The following is a 22,484-nucleotide window of genomic DNA, read 5'->3' on the forward strand; positions in this document are numbered from 1 at the left end:
CGATCCCTGTGGCAGAGACTCCCAGGCCAGGGACTGTCAGGGCTGGGAAGGCCCGAAGCCAGGGCAGACAGGGCCTCCGGTCCCTGACCTCAGCCTCTACCCAGGACCAGCCATGCCAGGAGCCCAGGACACCCAGAACCTTGGCCCTGGAGGCGACGGCCGAGCAGGGCTCACCTCCCCTGAGCCCCAGCACCAAAGTAGGTCGACCCCCGGGCCCCTCCCAGCTCACCACTCCCGGCACAGACTCGCGGGGATCCGGCCACTCTGGCCACTCTCCCGGGGCTTCGAGGCTCACGGCTCTGGCCTCTCTCCACAGCTCAGTGGCGGAGCCGAGGCCCTGGACTGCTCCCTCACAAAGAGGTCTGTCCGCCTGCTCCCGGGCAGGACTGGGGTTCAAAAGCAGGGGCTGGAAAGGGGCTGAGGGGCTGGAGCGGGGGCCTGAGCACACTGGGGGGATCGGCAGGCAGAGGCTGGTAGGACAAGACCTTCTCTCCCCAGCGGCGGCATGAGCAAGCCCCAGATGGCCGTGCCCACCTCCAAGATTGACCAGTGGCTGGAGCAGTACACCCAGGCCGTCGAGGTACAGCCCCACCCTCCCGCGCCCCCACAGGCACCCACCAGCACTCCCCCTGCTCGCCCTCGCCCAGACACGCCTCCGCCCACTGGTGCTCCCGCATCTGACAATACCTGTGCCACCTCGCCCGGGCCAGGCCTGCGCCATCTCACCACTACTACCTGGGATGAGAGGGTGTTTCCCAAGCATCCCAAATGGAGGCGCACACCTCTTTTGGGGGTACCCGCCCAGGCCTCCCTTGGGAAAGCCTTCAGGGGCAGTATATGGCGAAGCACCCCTCTGAAGAGTGGACATGCAGCCCCGTGGTGGGCCCACGAGACTGTCCACTAAGGCGGTCCTGGGGGCGCTTCCTCTGCAGACTGCTGCCCGGGCCCCCAAGCCAGCCCGCCAGGTCTCCATTGAGCTGCCCAGCATGGCCGTCGCGAACACCAAGAGTCTGTGGGAGAGTGGCGAGGTGCAGGCCCAGTCGGCGGCCAAGAGTGCCCCCTGCAAGGTCGAGCCGCCTCCCGGGCAGGGCGGGCACCCTTGCAGGCGGGGCGAGACTGGCTGGGCTCCACCACTGGGCCGGGCGGGTACTGGTCTCCCAGGGTGGCTGCCGTGGCCGGCGGCGTGGAGAGCCTGCGGGCCCGGGTGCCCACACAGGGGCCGGCGCAGTGGTGGGAGTGAGAGTTGGAGTCGAGTGGGTCTGGCCACCGTGACGCACCTGCCCTCCTCTCGCTCCAGGACGTTGTGGCTGGAGACATGAGCAAGAAGGGCCTCTGGGAGCAGAAAGGGGCCCCTGCAGCCTCGTCCACCATGAAGGTCGGTGCAGGGGGTGGGACAGGGCTGTGCTCCCGCTCTGGAGCCTCCCGCGCCTCCTCACGTCCCCTGCCCCGGTCTCCCCAGAGCACCCCGTCGTCCGGCAAGAAGTTCCGGTTTGTGGCCACCGGGCATGGGAAGTACGAGAAGGTGCCGGTGGACACGGCCTCAGCACCCTAGGTGAGTCTGGGTGGGTCTGGCGGCCTGTGCTTAGCGGCGCGGGGCCCAGGCTACAGACGGGCCTACTGGCCCCGGGGCCGGTGGTGAGGGTGGCCTGGCCACCAGGTCTCAGGCAGGGGGTGGCCAAAGCCTGGCCCCGGCAAACGCCGCTGCCCACACCCTAACATGGACCCAGGGGTGCTCCCCGCCCGCGTCCACAGTCCACGCTGCCCACCTTCCTCAGCGGGGGAGAGCAGCCCGCTCTGGGCAGGGCCAAGCCCCAGCTGGCCCCTCGGGCAGGCGAGGTGGTCCTGGCTGCAGCAAGGCTGGACTCAGAGCAGGAGGACCACACAGGCCCCGAGCTTGGGCCCCACGTAGGTGGGCAGAGGGTCTGGGCTGAAGTGTCAGATCCTGAGTGTCCTGCTCTGGCCACAGCCGAGGGCCTCTCGGTCCCCGCCCTGCCCTCCCCACCGGTGGAGACAGGAAGGTGGCCGGACGCATGGCGACACACTTTTATTGCTGGCCTGGGCCCCAGGACCCACGTCCATACCCACTCCCTTCCGGAGCGCCAGGCCTGGCCGCCTGCCACCCCCAGCCTGCCCCCAGCCCCCGCTTCTCCTAGAACCGCCGCACCCTCGCGTTGCCGCAGATCCCACCAAGGCTCTGCCTGGCCCCCTCAGGAATCGGGAGTGTGAACGGGGCCCCTTCTCTGCCCTTGAGCCACCCCTTCATCCCCCCACACTCTGCCCACCAGGTGGAGGGGGCAGAGCTGGGCAGGCAGGGGGACAGGGCGCATGCTCGTGGGCCTGGGCCGCGCCTGGGGGGCCGGGGTGGGAGCCGCCCGCCCTCCGCCCAGCCCCCAGGACCTTCTCAGCACCCCAGGCGCCCGGGTGCCCTCTTCGGGGTCCCGGCTCCCTCCCGGGCCGCTCTGCCCACCGCAGCCCTGGGCCCGGCCTGGGCCGTTACTGCCCCCTCCAGCCGGCCGCCGTGCGGTTGAAGTCTTTGGGCCGCGGGCTCAGCCCCAGCACAGGGGGGCTGGTGGGCGGGGGCCGGGTGGCCGCCCCCAGCAGCTTCCGGGCGTTGAAGCGGGGTCGGCACAGGAAGGGCAGGTGGCCCGGGCGGCTCGGTCCGTCCCTGGGCCCCTCTGGGCTGCAGGGGGCCTCGGCCAGCGACACGCGGTACAGCACGGCGTCCCACAGCCGGGAGGCCCGGGAGGCGGGAGGCCGCGGGGCCGGGCTGGCGGGGGCCGGCGCCTCTGGCTCCGAGGGCAACGGCCCCGGGGGTGAGGGTGGGGGCGCCCCTGCCTCCTCCATCAGTTGTTTCTTGAGGCGCATCCAGCCGCTGACCCGGGGCTCGGGCGCGACGTCAGGCCCCGGGCGCGGGTGGGGCCCCGACGGCGAGGTGGGGAGGGAGGCCTCCTGGGCGCTGGAGACCAGCTGGGTCACGGGGCCTGCTGGGGGAGGCCCCGCTGGGCGTTCAGCTTCAGGGGGTGCAGGGGCTGGCCCGTGAGGCAGTGGGGAGCGGTAGGTGGGGGCTATGGGCACCACGACCCGGGTGCTGGCCTCGCGGGACACTGGGGCCGGGAAGCCGGCGGGCGGCTTGGGCGCGGGGGGCCTCTCGGGCCGGGGGTGGGCAGCCTGGGCCCCCGCAAGCAGTGGGCGGATGTGGGCCACCGGGATCGGGGGCTGGGACTGGGGAGGCCCCCACTCTGGGGCCGTCCTGGGGGGCTCAGGCTCCCCGGCCCGTGGGGACGGCGTCTGGCTCCTGTGGGCGCTGCCCCCTGCGGGCCCGCCGGGGGCTGGGGCAGGCTCTGGAGCCTGGGCTGGGGGCCGGGGCCCGGGGGCTGGCGGGCGAGAGACCGAGCTCCAGGGCTCGGCGAGGCCGCAGGGCGAGGGGGCCTGGGCGCCGGGATGGGGGGGGCCCGGAGCTGGGCCGTGGGCTCCTGGTCGTGGCTGGCCTCGCTCACGGGGGACAAGGAGGCGCGGAAGGCCCCGGCCGAGGCCGCGGGGTGGCCCCCCGACATCCTCTTCCTGGCCGCCTTCCTCAGCAGTCTCTGCAGGCGCGGGTGGCCCTTCCCAGGTTTGGGCAGCAGTGGCGGCGGGGGCCCGGGGGGCCCCAGGGGGCCATGGGCAGCTGTCTCGGGGGGCGCGGAGGTGGTGGCGATGAGCATGACAGCACCTGGAGCCAGGAGGGACGGAGTCAGCCGCCCTGCCGGTCCCAGCCCCCAGGGACTCGCGACCCTCACGCGCAGGAGGCCCGAGGCAGGGCTGGCCCGTCCAGCGGGTCCAGCGCGTCCTCCGCACACCCGTGGGCCTGGGCGTGGGCCAGCCTGGCTGCCCACGGAGGACGTGGGGCGCAGGGCTTGGGGGGCTGGGCCGGCGCCCCTGCAGCAGGAAAGGCGCCCGGCCGCAGTGGGCAGCGGACGCCGCGCCGTCGCCAGCCTGACCACAGGCGCGTCCGCTGGAGCCAGTGGGGAGGGTGGCGGCCAGAGGCGCGGGAGGCCAGGCTGCGTCCTTGGAGGTAGACAGGCTGGGAGGTGGGAGCGATTTTCGCTGAGCTACGCTGAACAGGGTCCTCACAGCCCTCCCGGCCGGGGTGGTCCCGGCCAAGCCGCCCGCCCTGGGCTCTGGGCGCCACCTGCCCGCGAGGACATTGACAAATGGTGTCTGGGCCGCGCGGAGACCATCTGGCGGGGGAGGGGCGGCCGGCTCACGGGCTGCCTCTGCCCGCCAGAAGCCTGCCCCGGTGGGGGGGCCCGGGCTGCCGTGATGGCGCAGCTGCTCCCACCCCGGGCGTGGAACCCCAGGAGCCACAGGAACCCCAGGACTAGCCTGGGGGCTCCCGGCACGCACAGGCGGCGGCCCTCCCTCTGCTGAGAGGGTGTGCGGGCGGCCCGGGCCTGGAGCTTGGCCTGGGCGGCTTCCGAGGGAGCCCCCACTGGCCTCGGCCGGTGGAGTAGGGGACGGTTTGGGGCGCCAGGGTCTTGGCCCTCAAAATCAGGCTAACACTCCCACCCCAACCTGTGTTCCAGCTTCCCGAGACTGCCATGCAGGCCGGGGCCTCCAGGCTCTGAGCCAGATGCCACCCGCTTGCTGAAGAAGCCGCCAGACCCTCCCGGCTGCCACGCAGCCGCGGCCCGGCCCTCCAGTGCCCCCACCCCACTCGCCGCCCAGAGCCAGGCCAGGGAAGGGACTTGCCAATGGCTGCGGGACCACCGGGGCACCCCCAGCTCCCGGGAAGGCACAGCCGAGGCAGCAAGAGGCCCAGCGTCCAGCACACCCCAGGGACCTGGGGTCAAGAGCCACCGAAGCTGCTTGGCACGCTTGGGCGCTGCCCACCCCCCCCCCCCGGCTCCTCCCCCCCGGCTCCTCCGTGCAGTCTCCGTGCAATAAAGCTGCCCGTGGCCACGTGCCGGCTCCCCAGTGCTCGCTGACTGGAGGGGCCGCCAGGCCGGAAAGCCACCCCCACCCACACCGCCGCGGGGTCGCAGGCCTCCGGACCCCGACGCCGGCCGCGTGGGGCTTGAGGTCTGAGGTGGTGCACACAGTGGGTGGGGCGGCTCCTCTTCCAAAGCACCGGTGGCCTCTTGCCCGTCTGGAGAGGCGCTTCTCGCCCCCTAAAACCATGTGCAGCCTGCCTCGCACCTCTAACTGCCCTCCTGAGGGAGAGCCACCGTCCCCGCGGGTGCTCGCGAAGGGATGGTGGATGGACAGGCGGTGGATGACGGACGACAGAGGGCGGGTGGACGGACGGTGGGTGGTGGAGGATGGATGGCGGACGGGTGGACGGATGGCGGATGGTGGAGGATGGATCGAGGGATAATTGATCGGTGGGAGGCTGCGTGGGGGAATGGATGGGGGTGCATGGGGGAGAAGGAAGGGGCAAGTGGGCGACCATGCGGAGAAAGGCAGGCAGGGAACGGCCGTGGGGGGGACGGAGTGGGGCGCAGGAGGAAGCGGAGTGCGAGGACGGACGTGAGGGAGGGGTTGCGCGGCGGCTGCCCTGGTGGGGTGCAGTGGACCCCTGGCCCTCTCCAGCTTGTCCTCTTCTCCCTGGACCTGCATCCGGTCTGACATCGGTCCCCCAAGTCCGGGGAGCCCCTTTGAAGAGCAGGCCCCTGGACCTTGGTGTTCTAGACCGGGTCCGCTCGGAACCTTCCCGGACGCGTCACGGTCAGCCTGCCTGCCTGCCGCCCGCTGGGAAAAGTGGGTCCAGGCAGCTGGAAACTTCCAGCACAGCAGGACATGCCCCTTCAGGACATCCAGGGCCGTGGCCTGCAGCCAGGCAGCAGCGCCGGGTGCACGCTGCTCACCCCCACCCCCGCCGAGTGGGCTGCCAGCAAGGGCAGCCAGGGGTGTCCAGCCAGCCCTCTGGGATCCGCAGCCCCGGACCTGTCCCTCTGATGCAGTGGAGGTCCTGCTGTGTGCCATCCCGTCCAGCCACGGCCAGAGCCGAGGGCTGGGCAGCTCTGGGGGTCCCGGCCAAGTGTGGCTTGGGGAGTCAGGGCGCTGCCTCCCACTCTGCCCTGCGACCGCTCCCAGCTGCGGGCAGTGCAGGGACACCCCCCCGTACCCGCTCGGCCAGCGCTCCCCAGCCATGCTGTGCCAGCAGCTTCTATCTGGGGCCTGGCAGAGCTGCAGCCGGCCCACTGCGAGGGGGAGCTGGCAGCAGCGTGGCCCGGTCAGCCCAAGGTCCCCCGGGGCCGCCACCCCCATCCCACCACCCCCGGGGCCTGTCCACGCCCCTTGGCACTGCTCGAGCCAGGGTTTGGGGGCACACAGAGCCCCTCCCGCCCCCAGCTGCCCGCTTCACACGGGCCAGAAGCCCCCATCTCGGGCCGGGCCTGGCCCAGCGTCCTTCCCAGTTCCCTGGGGCGAGCCCAGTCCCCGGCCCCAGGAACCCTGGCCTGCTGCCCTATCCCACCCCCGCCCCGGCCAGGCCAGGTGGGGCCAGGTGCGAGCTACCTGCTGCAGACCCTCAGCCTGGCGGCCCGTCCTCAGTGCCCACGGCTGCTGTCCGGCTATGCCGCAAGCTGAGTCCTGGAGCCCCGGCAGGAGGTCGCCAACACCCAAAATAAAACCTCCCCGTCCCTCTGACCTCAGTGCGGCCCGCTGGCTCGGCCACTCACACACAAGCACCTGCCAGGGCTGAGGCCGCAAGCGGGCAGCTGCCTCCTCTGGGCAGACGGAGCCCTGCAGGTGAGCCCTTGGCCAACCCGGGCCAGGGCCAGAGAGGTCCCGCAGGCCACCCAGCGGCCAGGGCTCAGGGCTGGCCTGTCCAGTCCCACCCAGCACCTGGCCAGGTGGGGAGGCATCACTGGGGCTTGGGGTTCGGCCAGGGGGTCTCCCCATGGCCACAGACATTGGGCGGTGGGCGGGCAGCCGGGCCCTTCTGTGTGACACCCCTGCTGTCTCTGGCCCCTGCAGCCTTGTCCCTGGTGGGTGGGGTGGCAGGAGGGGCCACAGATGCCTGGGACGCCCCAGTTGGGCAGCTGGGGCCGGGGCCTCTGAGCTGGCGTCCTGGGCGCTGGCCAGCTCCTGGGGGCAGGCAGCGGGCAGACCCCCTCCTTGCCTGTGGGTCCAGCCTGAGTCTCCAGTGTCTTCAGGCTGCTCTCCCCACCCAGAGCCTCGGTTTCCTGAACCCAGGCAGGGGCTCCGGAGCTGTGGCCTCACTGGTCAGTGTGGGACATGCGGCTTCTGTGTCTGGGTGTGCTGGCGCCCCCTGTGGGCAGCGCCACGAGGCTGCAGGGCAGAGACCCGGCGTGGGACCTCCAGGTGGGGGCAGGAGCGTGGCCCGCCAGAGCACGCCAGCCCTGGGGAGACACACCCCGTGTCCGGTTGTGTCCTGCCCATTCAGTCCACCTGCTCTGACGGTGCCCCCCGAGAGCTGGCGCTGGCCCCCGAGGAGGCTCGGGAGAGAAGACCTCAAGGGGATCCTCCACTGTCCACCCACCCAGGGCGTCTCCGGGAGCTCCTGACGGGAAGACGGTGGACACGGACTCTGGCCAGGCAGGGCAGCCCCCACAGGGAAGGCCCCCCCCCCCCACCCCCCCGCCCCCTGGCCCCGCCTCCCTTCACCCTCAGGCATCAAAAATGTGCCCACCGTGGGGTGGGGGTAAAAATAGAAGCTGACACTGCTGGGGTGGGCCTCGCCCCGGCCTCACCCCTCGCACCGCCTCGATATTCCTATACTTGGTAAGGCACCCCAGGCTCGGCCCCCGCCCACCCACGTGCCTGGCCCGGCTGACCAATGGGCTGTGGGGACGCCCCGGCGCCTCTATATCATGGCAGGCCGCGGGCGGGCCTGAGCCCGTCCTGTCCACAGGGAGCCTGTCCTTGCCTAGACCGGCCACAGGTGGGTCGGGGCACGGCCTCGGGCTGGGTGGGCCTCACCCCGGGTACCACGGTTCCGGCAGGCGGTGGCGGCCTCTGGACCCCAAGCCAGGCACCAGGAGCACCCAGGTCTGGGGTGGACGGTGCCAGGGGTGACCTTCTCCCATTCCCGGCCAGACTCGGGGCAGGGGCGCGGCGAGAAGGAGGCGCCTGGGTTCCTGGGGAAGGCCCTGGCGAGGCCCGGCCGGCTAGAGCTGGGAGCAGCCCAGCCTCGGCCACCTGCTACCCGCCTGGCCTTCCGCGGCCCCCCACAGCCAAGGCCTGAGCTCCCCCAGCTCTTCCCCGGTGGTGCGCTGGCTGCTTTCACAGTCACACAGCCGCTCAGGGGCTGCTCCCAGTCACCAGCAGGACCTGAGGGGTGCGGGGAACCCCCGAGTGTGAGCTGGGAGGAGCTCGAGCTCCCAGAGGCCCGCCCTGGTCCCAGCTACCCTTCCCCGTGCCCCCTGGGCTGGGGTGCAGCTGCCCCCCAGAGGCACCAGCCTGGGTCCACAGCTGTCCCACGCAGATGGGGCGGTGCAGGCACGTGGCCGGGCCAGAGCCAGCAGGGACACCCCCACCCCATCTGGTCACCTGGGAAGGCATGCCTGTCCCCAAGGCCGCTGACTCAGAGACTATTTCCACGCCCCCCCTCGGGGAGCGTGCCTCACTGGGCAGCTGTCCTTCTCAGCTGTCCAGGGCCACTCTGCCCTCACCCCCCACCGGGCAGGGCAGCCGCAGGCACCTCCAAGGACTGCAGCCCAGGACCTGGGTCTGCCCATGAGAGGCTTTTGCTGCCTCCTGCCAGGGGCCACAGGAGAGCCCTTGGACCTCCACCAGGAGGGCAGGGGACCCCTGCCAGGAGGACAGGGAATGGCTCCCCAGGAGCGGGGGGGGCATGCTGTGGCCCCCGAGGTGCAGGCTCACGTGGCCCTCCCATCTCCTTGGGTTTCTGGGCTGACTTGGGTGCCTATTTCTGGATCCCTCAGCTGCCCCCGCTCCCTAAAATAGCCCTCCTTGGTGTCCAACAGCTGCCTGGCCAGGGTGGAGGTGGGCACGGCAGGGGGTGGTCACACCAAGGACCCCGTGCCTTGGACAGTGCCTGAGCCGGGAGGGGCTGCGCCTGCAGGATCTGGGGCCGGCGTGGGGCCGGGAGGCGGGCGGCGCCGGCCAGGATCTGCTGGTTAATCTTGCGTGGAGCTGAAGGTGCTCTGGGAAATCAACATTCTTGACAGAGGCTTCGGAAAACAGTCCCGCCTCAGTGAGGCCGTACGGACGCATTTTTCGATGATGAACTTGTGTTTTTCTTGCACGAGGCTCCCTGGGGGGGTAACTATTGTCTTCAAGTGAGCTGTGATGTGCTGGGAACGGGCCAACTTTCTGAGGCAGCTGCCCCGGCCTCCCCCGGCCGGGCCAGCCCAAGGGAGGACACCCCGCTGGAGGCCCACACCTGGACACGTGAGGCCAGCGTGGACAAAGCCTGACAAAGTCCAGAGTCCGCGGGCCTGGGAAGGAGGGGCTGGAGGGGCCTCCCGCCCGCTCCTTCTGGCAGGCCAGGGATGCAGGAGAGAGGCCGCCCTGCCCCCAGCCCGCCTGCCCTTAGCTGCAGGGGCCCAGTTCCCCAACGTGGGGCCAGGGAGCCCGGGGAAGGTGGCCGTGGCAGGAAGGCCTCCACAGAGAAGGGTGCTGTGGGGTCACACAAGAAGGCTGTTCCCGTCTGGGGGCACCCCCTGCCCCAGAGCAGAGACTACGAGGAGCCCCCCAGGCTTGCGGTGGTCGGCCCGCCCTGGCGCGGGGTCTCAGCCTGCTCTAGGGCCCCCTTGGGGCCCACAGAGAGGATGTCTGCTCTGGCCAGGGGGCCCCTCGACCTCCCACATCCCGTCCAGCAGGGGATTCCAAGGGCTGCTTGGAGCCAGGGCAGGAAGGGGTGGGATGGGATCCAGGCCTGGACAAGGGGCCTAGGAGCCTGCAGCTTGGAGGAAGCTGGGGGCTGCTCAGGAACCCCCACAAGCAGGAGGCCCATGAGTGGGGACCCCTGTGCTTAGATGTGCCCCGAGCCCCCAGCCCCCTTCTATGCCCGGAGGCTCCTAACTGCCCCTCTCCCTCCTCTCTGCAGAACAAGCCCCACCATGTCTGACGAGGAAGTGTGAGTAGCCCCTGCCCGCTGGCCCCCGCTTTGGCCTGCAGCCACCCCCGCGAGCCCCCCTCACTCGCTCTTTCTCTCCCCCACAGTGAACAGGTGGAGGAGGGTAAGTGTCCCGCTCAGCAGCCAAGGGGGGGTGCCTCCTGGGGGGCCTCTGACCCAGCTGCAGCCTCAGCTCCTTGGGGGACACATCTCTGAGCCTCGTCGGGCTGACCCCCCGGGGCCCCGCGTGCCCATGGGTCTGGCCAGTCTGGGGTGGGGGGATGTGGGTGTCCAGGGCCCAGACAGCCGCCCCCCCGCCTGCCGCCTGGCCTGGGTCTGACTCGCGTCTGTCTGTCCCTGCAGAGCAGTACGAGGAGGAAGGTAACGGCTGCCTGACCGCCCGGCCACGTGGCCGCCAGAGCGCGGGCCACCTTGTGGGCCGCGGCATGGACTGACCGGCAGCTCCCGCCGCCCCGGGCATGCTCAGCCCCTCCACAGGCCCCCGCCCACCCTCGGGGGCCTGCCATGCCTCCCCCTGCCACCCCTCCCTCTGTCTCCCTGCGTGTCCTGCCCCCGGCTCTGTGGGTGCAGCCTGGGTCTGGGCAGGGAGCCGTCCCACTCTCAGGCCAGATGGGAGTGCCCCCAAAATTGCTGGCACCCACTCACCTGGGGGGCACCCCCGCACTTCTCAGCCTGCCGTGGGCCCTCGGGTGCTGGGTCTGAGGGATTTCTGCGGACCCCGACAGGGAGGAGGAGTCTCTGCTGACAGGCGGGGGGCCCATGTCTGTGCCGGGAGCATGGTCCTGGGCTTTCTGGGGAGGCCACGTGCTGCAGCACCCCCAGGGGGGCCGGGCAGAGGGGCGCCCATAACACATGGCCCGCCCCGGCCCCCTCCAGCACCTACAGAACCCCTCAGCCAGGCCCTCCCGGGTGGGGGATCCCTAGGCAGGGGCCAGGCCCGGAGGGCCGAGGGGCTCAGCCACCCAGGCCTGGGGCGTGGCCCTGCCCAGGTGCCCACGGCAGGGCCGGGCATTCAGGGCGACCCAGGGGGCCTGTCCTGCGCCGGGGCGGCCTCTAATCCTGTCCTCGCTCCTCTCTCCATTCCCTGCTGCTCCTCACAGAAGCAGCCCAGGAGGAAGGTGAGTGGGGTCCAGGACCCGGCCCCACAGGCCCTCTCTGAGCCCCGCCCCGGCCCCATCCTGCTGCCCCCGCCTGCCCGCGCCCCACCCGGCCACAGTCCCTGCCCCGTGTGTGTGCATCAGACTGACCCTCCTCTCTCCTCCCACCCCCACCGGTGCCCTCTGCCCGCAGAAGTCCAGGAGGAAGGTATGGCACAGGACTTCTGGTCCCCATGTGGGGCCCGGGGCCTGGCTGGCGCCGCGTTGGGGGAGGGTGTGGCGCCAGCCAGCCAAGGGGCCCCCCATGTGGCCCCCACTAACCACTAACCATGCATGCTTGACCGGAGGGAGGACCTGAGGGCCAGGCGCTGCCGACACAGGCTGGCTGGCCATGGCGGTGGCCCCTGCGCTGGGCTCTCTGTCCCTCTGGCTGAGCCCCAGGCAGCCAAGCCGGCCCCCAGGCAGCATCGGGCAGTGCAGGGCCTGGCCCTGTGTGCTCCCCCAGCCCGGACCCGCTGCTGCGGAGTCCTTGATCCTCAGGGGGAGCTGCCGAGGGGCGCGGGGGCAAGTATGCTGCTCCAGGGCCAGGGGCCACAGTCCACAGCGGTCTCACCGCCGCACGGGCAGCAACAGAGCAGGGGCAGGGCGAAGGCCACTCTGTGCCTCAGTGTCCCCCCCATGAGGCGGGAGCGGGCGCCAGTGACCCCTCCGCCGGGCCGGAGAGAGGGCTGCAGGGCCTGGAGTGACACCGCCAGGTCGTGCTGATGTCCTGCATGCCTGCCCCTTGACCTTGGCCACTGACCTCCGACCCCATTAACCACCTCCATCCTTTCTCCTTTGACCTCTGACCCGTGTGCGGTTTTGCCTCTTGCTCCAACGTCTTCCTCCCCCGCGAAGCCCCTGAACCAGGTATGCGCATGACTCGGCCGTGGCCTGCGCGCGGCCGTGGGCGCCGTGGCCCGTGGGTGTGAGCAGGAGCAGGGCCGCCCGCCCAGGCTCACGTGCCTTTCTCCCTCTCTCCACCATGTGCCGCCTCCGCAGAGGAAGTCCAAGAAGGTATGGCCCCCCTGGCCGCCCCCTCCCCACCCGCCGCCCGCTGCCGCTGCCTCTGCCGCCATTCCCGGCTGGGCCCCGGGGGTGCCCATCCACACTCGGGGAGGCCATCTCCCTGGGCCTCAGCGGGAAGGGGGGCGAGTGCCGAGCTGAGGGGCTGCGGTGCAGGCCTGGAGGATGGTGCCGGGGTCCACTCGGACCCGCTGCCCCCCAGGTGGCTGGGGAGAGCTGAGGGAGAGGCAGGCCTGCCCCACAGAGCGGCCAATGCCAGGCACGGGGCTGCAGGGGCGCGTGGGGTGGAGCAGAGCAGAGCTGAGGCCCAAGTGGGGTCAGGCACGGGAATAGCCTGGGCCTTGAGTGCCAAGGAGCCATCAGTCAGGCCCTCCTGCCTGGGCCTCCGCCAGACACGCCCGCAGGCGCCCACTGCAGATGCGGGGGCTTTAGTTCCAGGAGGCCGCTCAGCCTCCCCATCCATGCCTCGCTGTGGGCAGGGGCCCCAGTGGGCCGGGACCCCAGGCGAGGGCCCTCCCCTGGCCTCGGGCACCTGTGGCCCAAGGGCCTCCACTCCCCTCCCCACACCGTGCCTGAGCCCGGCCAGGGGCTCCTTCCTGAAGCCCGGAAGGAGAGGAGCTTCCCCTGCCAAGCCCAGGGACTCGTCCCAAAGTGCCCACCAGCCGCCGCGCTCCAGGGGCTGGCCAGGTGGGTCAGGCCCTGGCGCCCGCATGGCATGGGAGCCTGGGTGCAGCGGGAGCCCGGCCCTCTGCAGCGAGGGGCTATGAGGCCCACCCCCCTACCCACAGCCCACGTCCTGGCCACACGCAGAGGGAGGGGCTGGGGCAAGACCCAGCCAGCCTCCCTGGGTCAGCGGCCTCCGTGGGGCCAGACAGGCTGAGGCCGGTGCATAGGGACGGACTGTCCTTGCCACCACAGGCCCAGGGGCAGGGACTGAGGGCCAGAGAGCAGGACTCCCACAGCATCCAGGGTCTCTGGTAGGGCTGGTCAGCGGCCAGAGGTCAATCTGGCCCAGGCCTCGTCTGGGACCACCGGTGCCAGCTGACAGACAAGCCTGGAGGAAGCCCCTTGAGGCTTGGGGGGCAGATTCCCTTGGGGCTTCAGGTGTCCCCTCGGGGCCGCAGGGCCCACTGGAGCGGCAGAGCGGACATATGGCCTTGGCCACTCACACTCGGGCCCTTGGGTGGGGACTGGCCGGCCTTTCCAGGCACCAGGAGGCTTCACAGCCCAGTTGCCCCAGATCTGCTGGGCCTCAACCCGGCGGGTGCCAGGAGGCAGGGCCCAGCACCCCAGGCTCCCGAGCAGGGTCTCCCCGGCCACCCCCAGCAACAGGCACCGTGAGCAGCACCGCCGGCCAGCTGGGGCCCCGACCGCGCAGGAAGGGGTGTCCCTGCACCGTCTCGCGCCCCACTCGGCCACTCTAGGGGGTCCAGGCGCCCCCCTGGCCAGCCGGGCCCCACCCCTGCCCGCCTGCGCCCACGCTGCCCTGCAGCCTCGCCAGCTTTTCTCCCTCTGTGCTTGTGCCGGAAGACGCCGCCCAGCAGGAGCAGGAGGACGAGGGAGGTAAGGCCGCTGGGCGCCGCCGCGGGCTCAGGCGGAGGGGCCGGGAGCGGAGGACGCCTGGCGAGCTGCTCCTCTCCTCCGAAGCCCGCCCGCCTGCCGCCCGCCTGTCTGTCTGTCCCTGCCCGGCGCGGCCTCGGGGCCAGGCCTCGCTGCTTCGCCCGGCTTCCGCACAGCACAGGGGTGGCCAGTGGGGACCGGCCAGCAGGCCAGGAGCCGGGGCGGGCTGCTCCTCCCCTCCTTCAGCCCCCTCGCCCAGGGCCTCTCCCCCACCCCTGCTCCCTCTTCCTCCAGCGCCCCTGCCCCACGCCCAGCGCTTCCTCCACGCAGCCCAGACCCTCTTGCGGGCTGGCCGGGCGGGCGGGGCAGCTGCCCAGTGAGGAGCCCGGGGAGCACCTCGGGCTGGGCCCGCTCACCGCGCTCTCTCTCCCCTTCTCCCCATGCTGTGCTGGGCCCGCCAGAGGAGAAGCCAAGACCCAGGTGAGTGTGGCTGGCAGGGTGGGTGTGGCGGGCAGCGAGTGGGTGGGCAGAGGGCACGGGGGTGACTCTGCAGGGCCTGTGGGGGCCAGACTCAGAGGACGCGGCTGTGTCTTTGCTCTTCCCTATGGTGCTCGAGGGGCTCCGGAAGGCCGACCCCCGCAGGCTGGGCAGATCCTCCCGGGCTGTCACCCAGGGGCCGGCAGACGGACCCTGGAGGTCCCGCGTGTGGCCCTGCCCTGGGCAGCCAGTGCAAGCTGGAGGCCTTCCTGCAGGAGGGCACTAAGGGCCAGGGAAGGAAGGGACCAGGAGATTGGGGAGTCAGCAGGGACAGGGACCTGAGCTCCCTCTTGCCCTCTCAGCACTTGCTGTGCTGTGGGGTCTCCCAGGGCCGTGGAGATGACACAGTTCTGAAGGTGGGACCCCTTGGGGTGAGGCCCTGGCCCCCCACCGGCTCCCGCTGCTCCTGGGCCCTGGCGCCCCCCTGGCGCAGGCCCTGGCTCTGCCCTTAATCCTGTTTCCCGCCTGGTCCTGATAAGCACCAGGCCCCAGGCTTGGCCCTCCCAGGCCGGCCCCCGCCCCTGCCCCCGCTCTGCAGGTGGGTCCAGCCCAGACTGCGCCGCCGGTGCCGGCTCGGGGGGGGGGGGGGGCGCGAAGGGGTCTCGAAAGGAAGCGGAGGCCGCAGCCCCGCCAGCACCCCCGCCCGCTGTGCTTTATTTTTCAGCAACTTGAAGTCGGGCTGCAGGTCACGAGATGGTTTCTAGCTCTAAAAAAACGCGTGTGCTTTCATTATGAAAATACAGCACCTCGTTAAAGAAAATTTGGAAAATACGTAAAAGTCAAACGCAGAAAAAAGCCCTGTGTAGTCTCCCGCCCCGCCGCCAGCCGGGCGAGCGGAGGGAATAAGGAGGGTATTCTCCCCGCTCTTTTTCCATGCAGCGGGCGTGGAAAAAAAGACGCCAGCCGTTTGCAAACACCGTCCTTCTGTGCACCTTGAATTGCGCTTTTCTAGAACCGGGCATGATTCTAACCATTTTTCCATGTTTTGACACCGGCTTCGCAAATATTTTGAATGGCCACATAATATTCCATCCGCGGCCGGGCCGGCTTTCTGGGCCGTCTGCGCTCCCGGCCGCCAGGCTCTGCCATATTTCACTCTGCTGCGGAGGCCGGCGGGAGCCGCGCTGTCTCGGGGCTATTTCCCTAGGCCGCCTTCCCAGAACTGGAACCGCCGGGCCAAAGAGTAGGGGCCTTCATGGGCTCCGCGGCGCCTGCCAAATCGCTTTCCACGCGGACGTGAGCGGCGTGCCCGCACCCTCTCCGCCGCCGGCCACCGACGAGCTGGCCTTGTTTTCCTTTGCATTCCTTCCCTGCCCGGCAGCCCTCGCCCCAGCCGCGGCCTGTCTCTGCTGGGGGCGCTGGGAGCTCGCCCCGCGCCCACCGGCCCTGGCCGAGGCCGCTCTGTGTTTTCTTAGTCGTCGGTTTGCACAGGCGAGCAGCCGCTGTATTTGCTGAAAATGTTTTTCTAGTCTGGGTGGGTTCCCCCTCCAGCTTTGCCTCTTTCCACATCCATAAGTTTCCCATCTGCAGGGGAGCATCTGGCCGTCTCTCCCCACGCAGGACTTCTGGGGCGCAGAGCCGGATCTCCCCGCCCAGCATTTTGATCGATATTCAGCCCCACACTCGTCCAGGGAGGGTTTTTAGGACGGTCGTTGTTGTTTTAACTTTTGCTCCATCTGGAATGTGGGGGGCGGCGTGTAGGCCGCCGGCCGGGGCCTCATGTCCCCCTCAGACGCTCTCTGCACTGCGCCCCTCCCCTCGAGGCCCCCAGAAAGAAAGACAAAAGCGAGGCCAGCGCAACAAGATGCCCCTACCCACGGCCAACGAGCCCCTGCCCTCGGCGGGCCGGCTGCCCTGTCTTAAGGACGAAAGGCCCCTAGGGGCTCTCCCGCACAGCGGGGGTCCGGGCCAGAGAGGGGCTGAGAGCTCCGAAGGTGGGCACTTGGCGCGTGAGGACAGAGTGAACGGCAGGGCCAGGAGGAGCCCGGCCTGGGTGGCGCAGCCCGGCCCCCTGCTCACAGGCCTCTCTCTCTTTCAGACTCACGGCTCCTAAGATCCCGGAAGGGGAGAAAGTAGATTTCGATGTAAGTTGCTGGAGCTGGGTCAGAACCCGCCCTGCCCCCCCACGGGGGAGCCCGGCCCCTCGGAGCAGCCCGAGCGAGGCATCCTGGTTCGGGCAACTCTGCCCAGACTCACCGTGACCTCAGGCGGCTCTGCAGCGACAGGCCCCGCTCTCCCTGCTCCCCGGGGCCCGTCCATGTGCCTGCCCACTCGTGGGCTCCCCCACCCGTGAGTCCTTCAGCGGCTCCCTCTGCCATCCACACGCTCATCCATCCGCTCGTGCGGCCACCCGCCCACGCCCTGCGCCCACCCCCGGGCTCCCCGTCCCGCTCCATCCAGCTTCCTCTTCCTCTGACCCTCATCCGCCTGCTCACCCTCGGTCACCATCCACTCATCTGCCCGCTCTTGCGTCCACCCCTGCCCGCCCACCCGTTCATCTCCCCACACGTCTGCTTGTCTGATGAATAATCTCACCCACCACATCCCTCTCCCCTGGCCCTCGCAGGCGTCCCTGAAAGTGATGCTAAGGCAGTGCACCCAGGGGTGCCGCGAGCTCAACCGTGCATGGGGGGGCGTCCTGCTGGCTGCAGGGTCAGGCGGCCCTGGGCCCCCTGGAGGGCCCCAGGAGGTGGGGGCGGGGTCTCCGTGCTCGGGCAGGCCCTGGCTGACGCCCACCGTCCCCCAGGACATCCAGAAGAAGCGCCAGAACAAGGACCTGATGGAGCTGCAGGCCCTCATCGACAGCCACTTCGAGGCGCGCAAGAAGGAGGAGGAGGAGCTGATCGCGCTCAAGGAGCGGATCGTGAGTCGCGGCGGGGGCGGCCGGGCGGGCGCGGGCCGGCCACGCGCTGACCCCTCTCTGGCCGCAGGAGAAGCGCCGGGCGGAGAGGGCCGAGCAGCAGCGGATCCGCGCCGAGAAGGAGAAGGAGAGGCAGAACAGGCTGGCGGTGAGCCCCCCGGCGGGCCCCCCGTCCCCCCGCACCGGCCCAGGGCTCCCCGGCGGCAGAGGCAGCCCCGACTGGGGCTCTGAGGGCTCCAAGCTCCCGGGGGTCTGAGCTCCGGGGACCCGAACCCGGGCGGGCCGGGGAGTACGCTGGGAGGGGCAGCCCCGGCCCGCGCCGAAGGCCTGGGGTCTCCGCAGGAGGAGAAGGCCAGGCGGGAGGAGGAAGACGCCAAGCGCCGGGCGGAGGACGACCTGAAGAAGAAGAAGGCCCTGTCCTCCATGGGCGCCAACTACAGCAGCTACCTGGCCAAGGTGAGGCGCCCGCCCCCGCCACCTGCCGCCCGCCGCCCGCCGCCCGCGCTGAGCCCCCGCCCCCCGCGCCCCGCAGGCCGACCAGAAGAGAGGCAAGAAGCAGACGGCCCGCGAGATGAAGAAGAAGATCCTGGCGGAGAGACGCAAGCCCCTCAACATCGACCACCTGGGCGACGACAAGCTGAGGTGGGAGGCGGCCGCACCTCCGGGGCCCCCTCCCTCCTGGGGCTCCCTCCCGGGGGTCTTTCTCTCCTGGGGCTCCCTCCCGGGCGCCTCCGGGGCTCACCGGGCCCCTCCCGCTCCGGCCCCCAGGGACAAGGCCAAGGAGCTCTGGGACACCCTCTACCAGCTGGAGGTGGACAAGTATGAGTTCGCGGAGAAGCTGAAGCGTCAGAAATACGATGTGAGTCTGGGCCCCGCGGTCAGCACCACCCGTGTCCCAGCCTGGCCCCCAGTAGACCTCGCAGGCTGGCCTGGGCCACTCTCCCGCTGGGGCCACGCGGGCCCATCCAGCAGCCCCTGCCCGGGGAGCCAGCACGAGCCACAGGACGCAACGGCCTGGGGTCCAGCTCCTGCTTGTCCGGGGCCAGGGGCGAGTCCCGCGGCTCCCCCAGGCAGCACCACATCTCTCAGGCCCTGGCCGTCCTCTCCTCCCAGTCTCCTCCAAGCCCTTGACTGAGGGACAGCGGCTGGGCTCCCGTGGCTGCTGGGGTCACTGCCTGGAGGCCCCGAGAGGAGCTCCTAGGCCAGAGCAGACCCCACGGACCCGGGTCTCCACTCCTGGGGCACCAGTGTGCCCCGCTCCCCTCCAGGGCACTGCTCTCAGGTGGGCTCCGCACTAGGGAGGCTGGGGTGCCTGTGGGGCCCCAGAGTCTGTGCCAGGCTCTCCTGTGCCTGCGTCTCCAGGGCGGGCCTCCCAGGCCCCCAGGGGCTGTGCACCCCTCCGCCGGCCACAGGGCCCTCCCTGTCCCCACGGCCCGGGAGCACGGGCTGCGGAACATCTGCCCACACGGAGCCCGGACCACCTGTGCCGCAGGCTGAGGCAGGGACCCCCACGGCGGGTCCCCAGGACCACGGCCGTCCACCCAGCCCGTAACCGTCTCGGTCTTTCTAGATCATGAATGTCCGGGCCAGAGTGGAGATGCTGGCCAAGTTGTAAGTAGCCGCGTCCGCTCGGACCAGGCTCGCGTGTGCAGTGCACGGCACCTCCGCATGGCAGACGGTCTCGCGGGCGGGTGTGGCGGGCTCGGAGAGAGGCTCCTCCTCCCCGCCCGCCGCCCCGCTCCGGCCCGGCCAGGCTGCCCACTGTCCTCGTTGGCAGATGGGCTTGGCCTCTGGCCGCTGGCAGGCAGGGGCAGCCGGGCAGGGCGAGGGCCTCGGCTCCAGCCTCCCCTCAGCCCTAGCCCGCGCCCCAGGTCCTGCCTGCTGAAAGGTAAGTGGCCAGCGCCAGAGCTGCTGTGTCAAAGGCCAGTCTCCAGCCCCGGCCACTGCCAGAGGTCACAGGCGCGAGCCCGGGGCCCGCGGGCCAGGACTGTGGAGCACGTGCCCCGGGTGGCCTCCCCGCCCGTCACACGGGCCGCCTGTGTCGTCCACAGATCACCAACCTCAGGAGCCGCATCGACCAGGCCCAGAAGCAGTGAGTAGCCGCTGCCCGCTCCACGCAGGGCACAGCCCACGGGGCTCCCACATACCCCCGGGGCCTGGCCACTCGAGCCAGCCCCCAGGCGGCCTGTGGGGCACCCCGAGCGGAGCAGTAACAAGACTAACTGGCCCCACAGGCCAGCACGTCCGGGGCAAGCCCTGGACCCTGCCCACCCTCAGAGCCCCAGGGACAGTGGTCAGGCCGGCGGGAGGCCAAGGCCTGGAAGGTGGGGGCCTGGCCAAGCCGACTGGCCCTGTGCTCATTGGCAGTGTCCCCCCGAGGGGCTGGGCACGGGGTCAGAGGCCTGAGGGTGGGGTCTGAGGTTTCTGCGCCCTTTCCATGGCCTGGGCCTCCCTGGTGCCCTGAAAGCATGTCCTCCTCCCGGAGGCCGGGGAACGACCTCTGTCCCGGGCCACACGTGAGGCAGGGCTGTGCCCTTGGGAGCTGGCCTGTGTGTGGCTGCATGTGCGTGTGGACTCGGGGCCTCCTGCAGAGTGGGTCACAGAGTGTGCAAAGGGACAGGACCCGCCTGCTGTGCTCTGACTGGCCCTGGCCCCCTGGGGGCTCCTGAGGGCCTCAGGCTTCTGGGGGTACAGCTGGGTGGCTGCAGAGTCCTGCCTCCCTGGTGACCACAGGACTGAGAGGGTGGAGTGACCAGAGGCCTCAGGGTATGAAACAGCAGGCCAGGCCTGCCGGGTGGTGGTGGACACACACCTGCTGCAGGAGGCCACGATGCGGGGGGCACACTCTGTCCAGGCCAAAGTAACTGGGGGCCATCTGCGGACAGCTTGGGGGGTGCACTGTCCTAACCACACTAACTGACTGGCACCAGGCCCCACCCAAGATGCAGGTGAGTAGCCGTGGCTTGGAGGGAGCACGTGAGGGGCTTCGGCCACCTGGACACGCTGGCCCAGTGCCAACTCGCTTTCACTTCCCATTTGCAGCAGCAAGAAGGCCGGGGCCACCGCCAAGGGCAAGGTCGGTGGGCGCTGGAAGTAGGAGCAGCGCCCAGAGGTGGAGACCCTTGCTCCCTCACTGGGCCCCCTGCAGCATCCAGCCCTCAGGCCCGGGCAGGGTGCCCGCCCCAGAGCACCCCACGTCTCTGCCCTCACTGCCCCCGCCCCCGGGGTCTGTGAATAAAGCTCTGACCCCCCTCACCTGGTGTGCTCTGGCTCATAATGGAGGCGCTGTGGGGAAGGGGTTGGGAGGGGCCATGCAAGTGGCCACAGGCAGCCCGGGGACACCAGCTGCTCATCAGGGCTGCTCGGGAGGTGACCGACGCTGGCCAGGGCACCCTCCGGTCCCCGAAGCCCCGCCTGGCCAGAGTCTGATCTCCCCTGGGCCCCACGCCCACGCCTGCCCTCCCTGCTGCCCCAGGGTGCCCGCTCCTTCAGCTCCACTGCCAGTCTTGGGGCAACAGAGCTTCACTGTTGGGGTGCACTGCGGCAAACTTCACGAGTGCCCTGGGGCTGTGTGCGGCACCCTCAGTCTGAGCCCAGGTGGGTGGAGCTCTGGGAGCAGAGACTGGGTCAGGGCGGCCCAGCCCCAGGAGGGGCTTTCAAGGTGGGAGCCCCCCCGCAGCCTGCACGGCACTGGCAGTGGTGGGGCCCACCGGGGGTGCGGGAGCCGGAACCCCACGGCGTCAACCCGACCCCCACTGCACGGCCTGCCGGCGCCCCCAGGTACAGTGCCCCACACCCCCCAACATGAAGTGGCTCCGCGACCACAGCCGGGGCCCCAGGGACGGGGACCCCTCCTGTGCCCCAAGCTGGGGGCTCGGCTGGGGACGGCACATGTCAGGGTCTCCGAGGTACCAGGAGGGTCCAGGCGGGGCTGGGCTCCAGGGGCCCCAAGGCCCCGTCAAGGCCCCGCACGGCGGCCGGCCCCAGGGGCGCGGAGCGGGGCCAGCAGCGGGGGAGGCGCAGCGCACACGGGCAGGGCCAGGCCCCAAGTTGCAATAAGTTAAACATCTAATTCAAGAAATTAGAAAATGAACAAAAACTAAAACCAAGAAAAAGAGAAATGTGGAAATAATAAGGAAAAGAAAAGACGATAATAACAGTTAAAAAACAGAATTAACAGCACATCAGCGAAGTCGCACGTTAGTTCTGCGAAAGGACCGACGAAGCACCCAGCATCCGGCGCGACGATGCAGCGGAGGAAGGCGCAGATAAAGAACGCTGGATGAGAAGACGGCGCGGGCCGGGCCCGGGAGCGGCGTCCTCGGCAGGGCCTGCAGGCCACGGCCCCCCAGGGACACGCGGGGTGCGCAGCCCCGCACTGGCACCGGCCGGGCCCAGGGGACACGGGCGCTCGGGACCGGCCACCCTCAGGGCATCTGAGCCCAGGCCGGGAGCGGGGGGGCCCTGTGAGCGCAGGAGCCAGGCCGGCACGGCTCCCACGGGCGGGGCGCGAACAGGGGAGAGGCCGGGGTGCCCGAGAGCAGGCTGCTGGGAGGCCTGCGGGGGCCGGGGGAAGCCGTGGCTCAAATCGCCCCAAAGCTGCTTGGGCACAAAATAGAAAAACCAGGAGTTAGGCTGAGAGATGCTGACAGACATGTCGAGAACGCGTCCTGATAAGCCTGATGGGCGGGCGGGCCGCGGCAGAGGCAGCAGCGCCCCCCGAAGTGTCAAAGACCCCAGGGCGGGAGGGCGGGAGGCCTGCCTTAGAGACGCCCCGGGGATCAGGCAGGTCCCCCTGCGGGCCCGGCACCGTCCCCTCCCGGTCCCCAGAGGGCACACACCCCACTGCCCGTCGTTGCTCGGCTCCTCCGAGAGCTGGAGGCCGCCCCTGGTGCCCCGGAGTCCATCTTGGCGTCTGGGCGGCTCTGTCGCCCTTCAGGGATCCCGCACACCCGCAGGCGGACGCCGGACACCGGGTGAACGTGGAGGAAAGGGCAGGGTCCCGGGCTGGGGAGGGGGCCGGGCCCCTCACACGACCACGCACATCTGGGCTTTCTGGGGTACAGGGACTGCAGCTCCCAGACGACAGGGAGAGAGAGAGATGGGGGCAGACCCAGGCGGCTCAGCCCTCGGGAGCCAGTGAAGCCCCAGCGCTGGGCTCCTGCTGCCACGGAGCCGGGGCCCCACCACCTCAGGTCCGCTGCGGCAGCCACAGGGCCAGCAGAGGGGGCCCTGGCCACCGGCGCTGTGGCAGAGGAGGAGTTTCAGCCACGCCGGGAGAAGCCGCCAGTCGCCGGGGAGGGCCAGCGAGCTCCCGGGA

The 22,484-nt window shown here is 70.5% G+C and overlaps 2 protein-coding genes across 7 annotated transcripts in view; both read left to right on the plus strand.

The window, feature by feature from the left end:
- Positions 1-4,887, plus strand: part of LSP1 (lymphocyte specific protein 1) — a 17,748-nt gene extending 12,861 nt beyond the window's left edge. For all 3 annotated transcript variants that reach the window (XM_037517368.2, XM_037517369.2, XM_037517367.2), the window contains 7 exons: positions 105-197; positions 317-360; positions 499-580; positions 933-1,067; positions 1,298-1,375; positions 1,460-1,552; positions 4,563-4,887. In XM_037517368.2, the coding sequence (XP_037373265.1) occupies positions 105-197; positions 317-360; positions 499-580; positions 933-1,067; positions 1,298-1,375; positions 1,460-1,552 (525 nt within the window). In that variant the 3' untranslated portion in view covers positions 4,563-4,887. The remainder of the gene's footprint in view (positions 1-104; positions 198-316; positions 361-498; positions 581-932; positions 1,068-1,297; positions 1,376-1,459; positions 1,553-4,562) is intronic.
- Positions 1,506-20,409, plus strand: TNNT3 (troponin T3, fast skeletal type). Of its 4 annotated transcripts, XM_054697429.1 has the most exons (15): positions 1,506-1,552; positions 10,016-10,045; positions 10,132-10,148; positions 10,388-10,405; positions 11,146-11,163; positions 12,184-12,198; positions 14,229-14,247; positions 16,343-16,388; positions 17,051-17,167; positions 17,235-17,312; positions 17,507-17,620; positions 17,697-17,806; positions 17,933-18,023; positions 19,216-19,256; positions 20,207-20,409. In XM_054697429.1, the coding sequence occupies exons 1-15, from the start codon at positions 1,506-1,508 to the stop codon at positions 20,259-20,261; spliced, it is 816 nt and encodes a 271-aa protein (XP_054553404.1). In that variant the 3' UTR covers positions 20,262-20,409. The 4 variants fall into 4 exon arrangements, with proteins under 4 accessions (XP_054553404.1, XP_054553403.1, XP_037373271.2 ...); XM_054697428.1 differs by lacking the exons at positions 1,506-1,552; positions 10,016-10,045; positions 10,132-10,148; positions 10,388-10,405; positions 11,146-11,163 and adding exons at positions 11,997-12,051; positions 13,738-13,770; XM_037517374.2 differs by lacking the exons at positions 1,506-1,552; positions 10,016-10,045; positions 10,132-10,148; positions 10,388-10,405; positions 11,146-11,163 and adding an exon at positions 11,997-12,051.
- The last annotated feature ends 2,075 nt before the right edge of the window (positions 20,410-22,484 follow it).

This window comes from Talpa occidentalis, unplaced genomic scaffold (genome assembly GCF_014898055.3).
Source record: "Talpa occidentalis isolate TD23 unplaced genomic scaffold, MPIMG_talOcc4v2.1 talOcc4.17, whole genome shotgun sequence".
Taxonomy (NCBI): Eukaryota; Metazoa; Chordata; class Mammalia; order Eulipotyphla; family Talpidae; genus Talpa; species Talpa occidentalis.